Raw genomic sequence first — 14844 nt, 5'->3', positions numbered from 1 at the left:
AGGACCTTCCCAATGAAAGCAAATGCATAAACATCCTATACCTTGCCTTCACGAAGGCATGAGAATACCACTGGAGACAGCGTAAAATATGCCCGAAAAAATATGGGCTGCATGTAATTATTATAGAATGGGTACAAATAACAGCTGGAAAACTACACTAAGAGTCTAGCTCATTGTCAAGAATGTAAAGATACATTCTGGATTGGGTCATTCCTTCATCTGGCTCTAATAGATAATTTTAAAAGTTTGCATGATAGAACAAGGAATATGCTGATTAAGTCCAGAGGTGCTGCCAGGCTGCAATGGCCAGGAAGCATATTAAGGGGACGGACGTCAGAATTCCATTGACAAACTGGAGAAATGGTCTGGTGAAAAAACCTGATAATCGAATGCCATTCAATAGGCACACATTCAAAGTTGTGTAGAAACAGACTTGTCTTCTTGTGAACATCCCAAGTCTCAGATGCCAGGAATGTCTCAGCACGTCAAGTGTAGCCAAGCTTAAGTATGGACTCTCAGAGATGGTAAAAGCACCCAGCAAAAGAAAAATAAAGTGGGACCCATAATGAGGATCTTACGGGAGACAGCATCAAAGGCCTGGACTTTAGTAAGGCTGGACTTTCGTAAGATCCTCATAGAGAAGCTGTTGATGTACAGGCTGGATGTGCAGACAGTGAGGTGGATTGAAAACTGGTTGAATGGCCAGGCCCAGAGGGTGGTGATCAGTGGCAATTGTCTAAGTCTAATTGGAGGCCAGTAACTACCAGTGTACCCCAGGGGTCAATACTGTGTCCAATCCTGTTCAACATCTTCATTAATGATCTGGATGATGGGGCAGAGCGCACCCTCAGCAAGTTTGCGGATGACATAAAACTGGGAGGAGTGGCTGATACGCCACAGGGTCACAATGCCATCCAGAGGGACCTCAACAGGCTGGAGAAATGGGATGACAGGAATCTCATCAAATTCCACAAGGAGAACTGCAAAATCCTGCACCTGGAGAGGAACAAGCCCAGGCACAGCACATACTGGGGGCCACCGAGCTGGAAAGCAGCTTGGCAGAAGAGGACCTGGGGGTCCCGGTGGACACCAAGTTGAACATGAGCCAGCAATGTGCCCTTGCAGGAAAGAGAGCTAATGGTGTCCTGGCCTGGATTAGGCAAAGTATTGCCAGCAAGCCAAGGGAGAGGATTCTTCTCTACTCTGCATTGATGAGGCCACAGCTGGAGTCCTGTGTCCAGTTCTGGACTCCCCACTACACAAGAGCCATGGACATACTGGAGTGAGTCCAACGAAGGGTCAGTAAGATGATGAAGGGACTGGAGCATGTCTCCTATGAGGAAAGGCTGAGAGAGCTGGGACTGTTCAGCCTGGAGAAGAGAAGGCTTGGGGGATCTCATCAATGTACATAAATACCTGAAGGGAGGGTGCAAAGATGACAGAGCCAGGGTCTTCTCAGTGGTGCCCAGTGACAGGACCAGAGAAAATGGGCACAAACTGAAACAAAGGAGGTGCTGTCTGAACATCAGGAAACACTTTTTTACTGAGAGGGTGAGCGAGCACTGGCACTGGTTGCCCAGAGAGGTTGTGAAGCCTCCATCCTTGGATATATTCAAAAGTCATCTGGATGCAGTCCTGGACAACTGGCTCTAGGTGATCCTGCTTGAGCAGGTCAGCTCAGGTGACCTCCAGAGGTGCCTTCTAACCTCAACCATTCTGTGATTCTGTGATCAAGATCTCCTCCTGAAAACCATAATCTCTGTTCCTGTGTTTTGCAGCCTCAAAAGGTCAATACAGTCATATATAGAATTGTAGTATTATGAAAATTCATCAGTGATTAAACTTCAAAGAGAAAGAATTTCAATTAAGAAACATTTTATCTTGTGCTTGTTCCTGGGTCAATACACAGAACAGCCCCCTGCCCCTCCAACTGCAGAAATCTCAGTAAACTAGGCTGGAAAAATAGATACAAAAGACCGTCATTCAGCAATGCATTCAATCGTTTTTGGTTTGTTTTTTTTTTTTTAACAGTGATTTGAAAATGTAAAGCACTGCATAAGTGCTAATTATTATTATGAGATACACAGATGCCAACAGAAGTAATCAGTCTAACAAAGCACATTCCCCTAATACAGTGCTGCTTCCCACCAGAAAAATCTGGTGTCAGAAAACGAAACCAATCTTTCATTGGCACCTGTGCCTGGTTGAAACTGGTACACCATATTGTGAGTGGGCATTGTGCCACTCTAACAGATGGACAAAATTGTAAGCATGCCAAAGAAAGAGAGTTCTTGCTTCTTTTTTTTTTTAAGCTAGAAAAATATAGTGTTTCTATAAGAAACCAAAAAGGGTTGCTCAGATGGTCCCTCTTTAGGAGTACGTTAAGTCTGAGGAGATTAAAGTTGAAGGGATTCAATGAAATACCTATATAAACCCTAAACAAGCCATGCGGGCTCTTCCATTTAGACTGCTAGACTTAAGTATAAGCATTTCTAGAGCAAGGATGCATACACAAAGTTGTTTTACAGCGTGGAATTGACTGATCCTAAATTTATGAGCAGCACATTGACGATACACCTCAACTCTGTCTTCCTAAACGCTAATCCTATTTCGAGAAACCTTATTTTGCAGTGTCCTAAATCCACAGGTCAATGAAGACAAATTCCTTAGAAGTTAAGGATTTGAAGGAAATACTACATTTAGAGTACCAAGCTTAGTCTCACTTTAAAGTCAAACAAACAATAATCCAAACACTTATTATGAATTACTCTTCGCTGGGTAAAGAACTGGCTGGATGGCCGGGCCCAAAGCATGGTGGTGAATGGAGTTTACTCCAGTTGGCGGCTGGTCACAAGCGGTGTTCCCCAGGGCTCTGTGTTGGGGCCAGTTCTGTTTAATATCTTCATCAATGATCCGGACAAGGGGATCGAGTGCACCCTCAGTAAGTTTGCAGATGACACCAAGTTGTGCGGGAGTGTTGATCTGCTTGAGGGGAGGAAGGCTCTGCAGAGGGACCTGGACAGGCTGGATTGATGGGCCAAGGACAATTGTATGAGGTTCAACAAGGCCAAGTGCTGGGTCCTGCACTTGGGTCACAGCAACCCCATGCAACACTACAGGCTTGGGGAAGAGTGGCTGGAAAGCTGCCTGGCAGACAAGGACCTGGGGGTGTTGGTCGACAGCAGCTGAACATGAGCTGGCAGTGTCCCCAGGTGGCCAAGAAAGCCAACAGCATCCTGGCTTGTATCAGGAATAGTGTGGCCAGCAGGACTAGGGAGGTGATTGTGCCCCTGTACTCGGCACTGGTGAGGCCGCACCTCGAATCCTGTGTTCAGTTTTGTGCCCCTCACTACAAGAGAGACATTGAGGTGCAGGAGCGTGTCCAGAGAAGGGCAACGAAGCTGGTGAAGGGTCTGGAGCAGAAGTCTTATGAGGAGCGGCTGAGGGAACTGGGGTTGTTCAGCCTGGAGAAAAGGAGGCTGAGGGGAGACCTTATTGCTCTCTACAACTACCTGAAAGGAGGTTGTAGCGAGGTGGGGGTCGGTCTCTTCTCCCAGGTAACAAGTGATAGGACAAGAGGAAATGGCCTCAAGTTGCACCAGGGGAGGTTTAGGCTGGATATTAGGAAATTTTACTTCACTGAAAGGGTTGTCAAGCATTGGAACAGACTGCCCAGGGAAGTGGTGGAGTCACCATCCCTGAAAGTATTTAAAAGACGTTTGGATGAGGTGCTTAGGGACATGGTGTAGTGGTGGTCTTGGTAGTGCTAGGTTTACGGTTGGACTTGATGATCTTAAAGGTCTTTTCCAACCTATACGATTCTGTGATTCTGCGATTCTGTGAATTCAGACATTTAGGCATTTGGCATCTCCTTCTTCAAAGCTAATTGAGCAACTTTGAGCTCAGCCAGGTGACAGCTTGGAGCAGTTTAAGTAGTCACCATCTTCAGGTGAAACCCGGTAATTAATTCTGTGAAAGCACCTACTCCTTTGAAAGTCAAAGCAAAGTAAGTTATGTTGAGCTCCTGCAGGAATTTTTAATTTTTGACTGAAATAGATCACAAACCATCATATATTCCATTGAATGATCTTGCCTGTGGGGATGGTATCTTCCAACTAAACTACTACAGATACTCATTTAACCAAGCTCTAAGATTTCCCTGCTTGTGAATTGCTAAGCAAAGGAGGAAAAATTACCTAGTCTTAAAAGATCACATAAGAATCCACTGTTAGGATTAACTTAAGTCTGAGATCGTCTTGTGTGTCTCCAAATGTACATACTACTGCAGCTCAGCTCAGTGTTTCACTTAATAATGAAATTACAATAACAAATGCCATTCCTAAACATATCCAAGCATCTCAAACTGATTACATACACACTACAGTAAAGGGATTATCTATCCCTGAATTACACCATCTTGGACAAGCAAAATCTAGCACTAATTCTACAAAAAAAGGTTATTGTTTCTCCTCTGCCCACTAAAATAACAAAATTGTTAGTTTTTCCACATACAACTATTCCCTGCCAATATGTTCAAATATGAACAGTAGGGCACACAGTTGAAAAATCAGGGCCCACATGTTTAATAATAGTGAATACCTCTTGACCAATTGCAAAATAGCTAACAAATTCCCCATACCTTAACAATGATCTCTCTCACACAGGAGACTTAAGCATTTCCAATCTATAGGAAAACTCCATAATACAAACCTCCAATATTCACAAAACTCATCACCACAGTCTACTTCACATGTTTTATTAAATTAGCAATGAACTAGTAGATGATTAACGGGCGACTACACAGAACAGAACAAAACAGAAACACACAACCAGAACAAAGTCATTTTTAGAAGTCATAGCATATGAGCAAACAGTTGATCCCCTATTTAATATCCAGGCCATTATTATTCACATGAAGCAAATATCACAAACTCATAATTTTGCATCACTCAGAGATCGCCAATGCAGATGGCAAATACATGCAACTGGATCACTGTCAAGGTTGAAGACAAAGGAAGGCAAAATGAATACTACAGCAGTTTTAAAAAGCCCTATGAATTTCCAGAGAAGCTGCATTACAATTCAACAAAGTTAATAACCCACAATTCCCTTCAGAACATACCTAAACAGTTGTCAGCTCTTGCTGTCTCCAAAGCCTATGCAGTGGATTTGTCCCCACAGTTGTGTTTTAAAACAGCAGGACAGAATGAGAACAACAGATTAGTTCCTTGCAATATAAATGTTATCCTATCAAAGATGGTAACATAAAAAACTGTATATTGGGAAAAAGTAACAGAATTTTAGAACTTCAGTAAGACATAATTTTATAGCCCACATAGTGTGTTAAATGCTGATACTTTAAAAAAATAATTAATGCTACAGATTCCGGCTAAAAGAAACTGTCTACCCAAAAATCCACCAAAACCACAAATAAACTACATCAGGCAAACAAGCTGCAGTATATCTTGAGCTTTACAAAAACCATTATTTTCCTTTGGAAGTTTTCCAGTCTGACACTGATATTTTTTCCGATCTCCTGATTGTTTTCAGTATTATATATACTTCCCCACAGCACCCCCAAATCCTCTACAGACATTTTATGAGTCCTTACTCCCAAGCCAAAAAAATTTCTTACATTCATTCACTTAGACATCAGGCAAAAACAAGGACTAACCAGTCTCTCTTCTATGACTTTTGTCTCTCTTAGAGAAGACTTCAAGGACGACAGTTCAACAACTATGTCTACGCTAGTGAAAAACAAACAGATTTCTGGAACTCAGCTGTGCACAAATCCCACATTGCCTTGCTCCAAGAATAGTCAGGTTCCTTATGAAAGACTTAGATAACCTATCTGTCCAAGAGCAGGATTGGGATGCTGCTGGTGACAAAACAGTATATGTTACTGAGGACGCAACCATATCAGTAGCATGAACTCAGGCTTTTCAATATTTGTTTTACTCTGGTGCTCACTCAAAGTTCATCATTAAAAACAAACTAGCATCAAACATGTTTTGGTAACTGTATTGGAAAGACAATACAAATACAGTCCACAAATCCTGAAGGGCTTAGAGCTCTACCCTCTTTTAAGTACTCCAAGAGTCACACTCTCATGCATCTATTAACAACAATTTTAAAAAAAAAAACACCTTTGATAGTTCTTCTCCTACTGCTTGTATAAAGCTGGTGACCTAAGTGCTATATACATGTGACAGCCAAATCCAGAAACAAGGACACATGCAGTTGACCTAAGGTTTAGGGTCATGCTTGCCTTTAATATATAAAAATCTAGCAGGACAAAAGGAAACAGGATGTTAGAACAAACTGGTAAACCCCACTTTTCTGCAGGATAATCATAAAGCAGCTATATTTGATTAGAAACATAAGACTGATGCAATGGAACGCACAGAGGGGTTTTTGGTTGTTTTCTCCCCCTCTTCCTTACTAACAAAGACTATTGCACAAAGATAAATGACCATCTTGGTCTGACCTAGAAAGTGATGCAATACCAACTCTTAACTTGGACCAGAACTATCAATGTGCACTGGTGGTATTGCAGACTTTCTGGATCTTGTGGATTTGCCAGCAGAAGGAAAACATTCTGAGAGAAGAAATGGTATTTTCTCTTTGCTGCTTAGGGGACATTGTTTAAGTCCATTCTTTAAACTATATATGCATATTTTTAAAATGCTTGTTCTTTACCTATATTCAGAATGAGATCAACTTACATTTAGGATTAAGACAGTTTTTGCCATCTTTGACTCCCTCAATCTATGCAGAATCAAACTCAGCTAAACTCAGATAAAAAGGTCTTTACTCCTTATTTACCCTATTATTTGTGAATGGCTAGAAGAACTGTTCACAAAAGAAGGAAATTCATACCACCTGAATGGAGGCATCCAAGGGTAAAACTTCACATTTACTTTAATACAACAAACCCACTGAAAAGTCATACTCTACTACAGACACTTCCCCATATTTGGTTACCTTTTCCTAAAGCCTTTCATACAAACATAGAACCACAGAACAGCCCAGGGGAAGGAGCCTCCAAAGATCATCTGGTCCAACCTTTCGTGGGAAAAGGAGCCTAGATGAGATTACCTACTAACCTTTCCAATCGTGTCTTGTAAACCTCCAGTGATGGGGACTCTGCCACGTCTCTGGAGAGGTTGTTCCAGTGATTGATTGTTCTCACTGTAAAAAATGTATTTCTTATATCAAGGCGAAACCTCTCCCAGTGCAACTTGTACCCATTGCCCCTTGTCTTGTCCATAAGGCTTCTTGTGAAGAGAGAGCCTCCATTCTCTTTATAGCTGCCCTTTCCAATACAGACACTACCCTTTCCTATACAGACACTAATGTTCAAACAGCTGCCTGATGGGTTGGACCAACCTCCCGTCCCAAAGGAAAAAAATCATAGCAAGGGCAGAAAGTAAAACTATTTGTGGTGGTTGGTGGGGTTCAGCTAGTGGATACATGGGTACAGTGGAGAACAGGATTGCCGTTTGGAGGGACCATGACAAGCTGGAGGAATGGGCTGACAGAAGCCTCATGAATATCAAAGCCAGCACCATGCAACAGTCCAGGCCGGGGACTGCCTAGGCAGCAGCTCTGCAGAAAAGGATCTGGAGTTCCTGGTTGACAAGTTGAAGATGACTCAGTAGTGTGCCTTTGCAGCAACGAAAAAGGTTAAATACACAGTGGGCTGTACTAGCTACAGCATACCCAGCAGGTCAGGGAAAGTGGTTGTTCCTCTCTGCTCAGCTCTTATCAGGCCACATCAGGAGTACTGTGTTCAGTGTGGTGTCCAACACAAGAAACATATCAACAACCTGGAAGTCCAGTAAAGAACCACTAAGACCATTAGGAGGCTGAAGAATCTAACATAGAAAAAGAGGCTGAGGCGAATTGGTCATGTGTCTAGATGCAGGAGTTGAATGCACCATTAGCAAGTTTGCTGATCATACCAAACTGGGAGGTGCTGTTGACTCTCTTGAGGGACAGGAGGCCTTGCAGAGGGATCTAGATAGATTGGAGTATTGGGCTATGACTAATGGAATGAAATTTAACAAGTTGAAATGCTGGATCCTGCACCTAGGATGGAGTAATGCCAGGCACAAGTATAAATTGGGAGAGGAGTGGCTGGAGAGCAGCCCTGCAGAAAGGGATCTAGTGGACAGCAGGCTCAATATGAGTCAGCAGTGTGCCCTGGCAGCCAAGAGGGCAAACCACATCCTGGGGTGCATCAAACACAGCATGAACAGCCCATCAAGAGAGGTGATTATCCCGCTGTATTCAGCATTGGTGCGGCCTCACCTGGAATACTGTGTGCAGTTGTGGGCCCCACAATTTAAGAAGGACATTGAGGTCCTTGGATGCATCCAGAGGAGGGCAGCAAAGCTGGTGAAAGGGCTGGAAGGAATGTCCTATGAGGGGCGGCTGAGGACCTCATAGGCTTGTCTAGTTTGGAGAAAAGGAGTCTGAGGGGCGACCTCATTGCTCTCTACAGCTTCCTGAGGAGGGGAAACAGAGAAGGAGGTGCTGATCTCTTCTCCCTGGGATCCAGTGGCACGACACGTGGGAATGGTTCAAAGCTGTACCGGGGAGGCTTAGACTGGACATTAGGAAGCATTTCTTTACCGAGAGGGTGGTCAAACACTGGAACAGGCTTCCTAGAGTGGTGGCCGATGCCCCAAGCCCATCATTTGGACAATGCCCTTAATAACATGCTTTAACTTTTGGTCAGTCCTGAATTGGTCAGGCAGTTGGACTAGATGATTGCTGCAGGTCCCTTCTAACTGAAATAGACTATTCTATTCTATCTCACCCACCTTTCTGTTTACACATGAATGATTTTCACAGCAAGACACATCCAGGATGAGCAATGAATCTCAGCCAGGCATTTCAAAATCAGTTTTCAGACCAGAAACATTCTGACCTGAAACCTTGACTCTGAAATGTCTGGTTTTTAGCACATTGTTCATCAGCCTGCAGCAAATCATGTAAAGTTCAGAGGAAATAAATACTCTGAAGCTTGAGCTCCTCCCTTCAGGCTCCATGCAAGATCTGCTAAAGAACTTATTAGTGCTCTTCACAGTGCTGGAAATAACTTTTCAGTCTTTCATTTAGGACATGCCAGACAGGATCTGCAAGAACCTGACACTGTCACCAAGCTACCCAAAATGAGGAAACTGTTGGGAAAGACTCAAGTATGTAACTTGCATACAAATTTCTGAGTACAAAGAAATTCTAAATATCTTTAAGAAGTTGCTGAGGGAAAAGCAGGCAGTGAAGGTGACAGTAAACACTGAAAACTGATCTGAAAGACAAAAGGCACAACTATGCTGGCAAACTGTAGTTTTCCTTGGCAAATCTGCTTAAGAGTCACAGCTCTGACACTATTATGATGTAATGTCCAATAAAAAAATACTAAGTGCTGCTTAGTATCTTGCCTTCACAACATTTTCCTTCTTCTGCATCAATGACAGGAATTTCAGTACAAGAATACTATTTAAATGACACTGACTTCCAAAAGCTATCAAACTGGCCTTCGCAAGTTGCACAAGCACTCAGAATATTCCTAACCAGAGTACACATCACATTCTTAATCATTCCTGATATGCCCTCCATAACAAAATCATTACAGAGTCCTATATAAAAGTCTCCAATGGTCAACCTAAGAATTTTGTTCTTGAGTTCTTCCAGCAAAGATTATTACCCCTGCCATATAGGTCTACCAGTACCAACAAACTGGAAAGCACATAGCCAGTATTTTGATCTGTCCAATTTACTCTGGCCCTAACAGAAGAAACATTAAAGCACAATCATAGCCAGTAAAATAAGTGAGAAAAGAATAAATGAGCAAGCAAGATCCCAAGGCCAATTTTCATCAAGAAATTACTAGTTCAGCTGAAAGAAATGAAACCTACTCAAAGGGGAGAAAAAAAATATCAGAAGTGAACAGTAATCACCATAAGTATCATTTGAAGTGGCGAAGATTAAGTTAAACTTATGATATCAGCTGTAGAAATATGCAAAATAGTTCTAAACAATCTAAACTCAATTAGCAGGACCTATTCACAGCATCTTAGAGCTCACTGTGGACTAACTTACCCCCCTCAGCCTACACTAAGCTCTATGATGCCATCCATGACTATGCTGTTAAGCTAGATCATTCAAAGCCAGCTCAGGTACCTCTGTAATACACTGTCATCTCTGGTTAAACATTACAGGCCATGCCTATTGAACAGATATTATACAAGCTCTCCACAACACAGCTCTTCATGGGTTCACCAAATGACTCCCATATTTCCTGTGGTGGGACACATTCAGATACCAGATTGCATGTCCTGTAGTTTTTCATAATCATGAATTGATGTATTCTTGTATGTTTATTTAACACAGCCCCAAGACAATTTCTCCACAACTGTATTTGAACTGCCAACTTGCATTCAGATCAAATAATACAACAGATCTAAAAGCTCACTTGAAAAAACATCTACAAAGGCATTGCTCATGTTAAATACAGCTGTCTTACAAAAACTCTATGAGTAACGCTATATTCATCATGTATATGCCAGCACTTGCATATTGCAGGAATTTAGAGGGCTTACTCATATGAATAATTCTTTATAATTCATTAAAAATACAAGTAAGGTTCCTAAAGTTCATTTCCATTTAAGCCATCCCAACATAATGGCATAAAGTATACTAAAATATTTAAGAATATACATTTATAGGTTTGATTTCTTTCTAAAATTCTTATTGAAATATTTCTTTATGCTTATAAACAATAAAACATTTAACAAATAAGCCTATTACGAAACAGACTTTTCTTAAAATAAATTCTTAGTGTTTAATGGGAATTACGGACCACAACCCTTCCAGCTCTTCTAACAATAAATACCTGCTAAAGCAGATTTTTTTTAATATTTTATGAGGGTATAAACATTAACAAATTCAAACCACATCAAGCTGACAGTTTTAGTTTTGCTATACTTCACTGAAATGTATGAATGCAGAAAATACACACAATATAAAATTAAAGGGGCAAACAGAATGCTTACTTTCTCTAAATGCTTTACAGTATCCAAGGAATGACAACAAAAAGAAGAGGGCACACAGTAGGTCTGCTCTGCCAACAATCCCGGCAACCTTAAAAAAAAAAAAAAAAAAGAAAAAAGTTTCAGATTACCAAATTTTATTCTTAAAAAACCTGAGATAAAGTTACACACATGTATACAAAGTGAACTGTATAAAAGAGTATCGCTGTATCACTTTTTTTTTTTTTTACCTGGTTTACTGGATTAGTGATACCCAGTTTTCTAAGCCGCATCCTAATTTTGATTGGGTTTTGCTTAGTATCAACTAAGTAAATGATCTGGCGTTCATTTATGAAAAACTGCTGTTTTAACAAACGAAGAAGGACCTTGCTGAAGAAAATGTAGACTCTGCCCCATTCCATCTGTTTTTTGGATCAGGTTGCCTTTCAGTAAAACTCTTAGGAAACATTCTGAATCCCAACAAAATTGGCAGCTCTGCTGAAATGCAAATCAAGACTGTCCATTTTCAGAAGACAAGCCAGCCTTCAAATTGCAGTCTGAACACTCAGAATGGACAAATAGCTTCCAGCCTGCAGAATCAGAAAAAAAAATCCCCCCTCTGGCAGTTTTTTGTGTTATATTAATTGATTGCATTAAAGCTACCTCCAACTGTATCTTGTAACAGAAGCTGTACTAACGCAAAAGAGAATGAGAAACGCATTCTGGGACCTCTCTGCTCCTGATCTGTGCCAACCTATTTAAATCAAGAGCATTCTCACACCCATCAAGAAGCTTTGGTTCAAGCCCTTAAACTGTGTTTAAAATAACTTGCTGAGACACAGCGTGACATATTCTTGGATCTTCATTCCTCAACTACACAAATGTCAGGATACACCATGAATTTATTGTGGAAATCATGACACAGGGGTGGCAGGGCACTGTACAGGCCCTGATGTTGGGACCTCACTAGAACATACACAGCAAAGATCATGGAAACACCCCTTTATTTTCAGTCTTGCTCTGCTTCCTGGAGTGGTGGGTTCCATGTTTCCAGGAGAATATGTACACAGAGGCCTTTCTGAAGCAGGGCAGAACAGTTACAGGTTTGGGTTTTTTAATCCACTTCTTGAGGTGATGGTTCAGGGACAAAAGCAGAAACTTTGGTTCTTGTGTAGTACACCAGTTGTCCCATTTTGTGAGTGGAACAGAAAGAGGAGAGTAAAAAGATAAATTGTATCTTCATTTTATTTAAAGGCACCTGTTAACCCTCTCTTAGAAAAAAGGCTTTTTTTTTTTGTGTCAGTCTGACATGATGGAACAACTAGTTCCAAATAACATCAGAGAGAAAAAGAAGTGTAGAGGCATGAGCGTAGGACTGAATCCATGAAGACACTCTTTCCCACTTTACCCTCAGCTTCACTTGGGCACCGTAAAAGGAGAAACTGTTGGACTCCTAAATTCAGTTCAGAAAAACTTACTGATTTATCCAAAGCCATGCACCTATCTTGCCTGCTTCTTTTTTTGCCTTACAGAGGAATTATGAGAATTAACTCAGTAGCTGTGGAGTGCTTTGAAAGGTGAAAATAATGAAGTGTCATTCTGTTTCAGGAGCTGCTCTCAGCTAATGAGATAAAAGTAAAGGTGAACTGAGACAATTTTGAAAATAAATGCCAATTTGTTACAACAAAGAGATTAAGGGGTTAATAACACATATATGGCCTCAGATGACTCCAACAGTACGATGTTATCTCAAATGCAGGATCAGGCCCATAGTCTCTGGTAACAAGGTAAATTAAAAAAAAATACAGTTTTTAATTAGTGTCAGGTATATTCTTATGTCTGTGTTTCATTTAGTATTTCATCACTCAAGCGTTACAAAGAATAAGCATTTTTTAGGAGAGAGAACTACACCACAAGAGTGTTCACTTGTAGGTAGAAAAATGATAGTGACAGATGTTTTTCTTACATAGGTACTGAAAGCATTAAACTTTTCAAGATCTGTTTTACATGACAGTTTGTTTTGTGCTGTATATACCAAAATCCAAAGCAGCAAACAGACAGATTCTTCAATTTTATGTCAAAATATGTCATCTCATTTCAAAACCAAGATGTCATGATACTTAAAACTCACAGCTTTAAAATCATGAGGAATGCTTTTTGAGAAGATGCTGCCTGACACACAGTCATGCTAGAACCATAGCAGTATCATGACTGCTTCAGTGCAGCAAGATTTATTATTCACTGTGTAAATGGTTAGAGGCCTTTTTTTACTCCTGGATCTTAGAAGAGACACGGTATGTAAGCACGCTACTTTCTTCCTCTTCTTCCAATGTTTGCCCAAAGCATACGCAAGTCTTCAAACCTCACATATGCAAGCAGACTGCATCACTTGTAATTTATTTGACATGACCAAGGTCTTTTATTAACATTTGCCTACTGATTTAAATATATTTTTAGAGTCAAATGGAATGAAGAATAAAATTATGGATATTGATAAAGGAGTCAATAGTAAGCCTACTACAAAATTAAGACTCAAATGAGATTTCTCTTTACATGTCAGAACATCAAAAGCACTGAAGACTTGTTTTACTTCACTTTGACATCTAGAACTGGTTTTGGAGAACAAATACCAGCGGCCCTTCTGACACTAGCACAATGTCCTCTCACTAAGAAGCTATTCTGAAGGAAGCAAACACCAGAGAATGACTGGCAGGGTGTTTTAGCCACACTGCCAAATAATGTGCCAAATTGCTAATACATAACTTTGCACCATCTCTAGGTTTCCAACACATGCAGGGTCCCCAGTCAGCTGAGAGGCATAGCTTTCCATAACCTCTTCCCCATCAATCATGTGCAAAGCAAATGAAAAAAAGCCAAAACCATGGCATATTGTGAATAAATGAAAAATCAGTGCCGCATAAATAGAATAAGATGCACTGAGGATTCAGTGTTCATTACTAGCACAAAGATCAAAGTTAAAGTTAGTACTTTTTCAGTAGCTCAGTCCTTCCAAGCTTTAAAAAAAATATTATTCCTGCATTGTGATTATTTTATATTTCATTTATTCATTATTACAAGATCAAGCAATCAGGGACCACATCCAGCAAGCCCACTGGCATAAAGCCGTAAGATTTTCTTAGCTAGGAGTGCAAAAGAGCTTTTTAAGAAACCTATCTCCTCTTCACTAGAATTTCCACACAAGGACTTTGATCTTTGTTCAGGTATTTTAATTGGTTGCTATGCATGTGCCATGTTTCTATTCTGCATCTTTACAGCTTCAACTTCCAGCCACTGTTACGCTTTTGTCTGCACTATTAAAGGGCCCACTACTACCAAATTTGTGTTCCCCATTTACATAATTACAGACTGTGATAAAAAAAAAATTATATATCCTTTAATCTTCTCCATATTAAAAATATAAACCCATGGAGTTCGATCTCTCATGACACGGGATGATTTCCAGTCCTTTAATCATTTCCATGGCTCTTCTGAGCTGTCTCCATTTTTCCCCAGTGTCCTCCTTGCAATATGGATTCAAAACTGGATGCAGTATTCTAATACAGTCACATACAGAGTTCACATAATGCCCCTACTCCAATCTTCTATCTCCTTTTTTTTTTTTTAATCAAAGCAAATGGAAATGAAAAGTGGTTATGTGTTTGCACTCAGTTTATCTTCTGTTCTTCTTGGCTGCTCATGAGCTAATGTTTCCAGTAATGAATTCTTAATCCAGTAATTGGGGAAACTCTGTAGTTTAGGGCTATCCTTCTTTAGTCATTGTACTTAAATGAATTCATTTATCTTC

General features: G+C 40.6%; 1 protein-coding gene across 7 annotated transcripts in view; it reads right to left on the bottom strand.

The window, feature by feature from the left end:
• The window catches only part of TMTC4 (transmembrane O-mannosyltransferase targeting cadherins 4), a 61570-nt gene that overhangs the window by 36536 nt on the left and 10190 nt on the right, over positions 1-14844 (bottom strand). For all 7 annotated transcript variants that reach the window (XM_075526340.1, XM_075526360.1, XM_075526351.1 and 4 more), the window contains one exon: positions 11064-11151. In XM_075526340.1, the coding sequence (XP_075382455.1) occupies positions 11064-11151 (88 nt within the window). The remainder of the gene's footprint in view (positions 1-11063; positions 11152-14844) is intronic.

The sequence above is a fragment of the Mycteria americana genome, chromosome 1 (genome assembly GCF_035582795.1).
Source record: "Mycteria americana isolate JAX WOST 10 ecotype Jacksonville Zoo and Gardens chromosome 1, USCA_MyAme_1.0, whole genome shotgun sequence".
Classification (NCBI taxonomy): Eukaryota; Metazoa; Chordata; class Aves; order Ciconiiformes; family Ciconiidae; genus Mycteria; species Mycteria americana.
The sequence above is the reverse complement of the archived record's forward strand: the minus strand, read 5'-3'. Positions and strand labels throughout refer to the sequence as shown.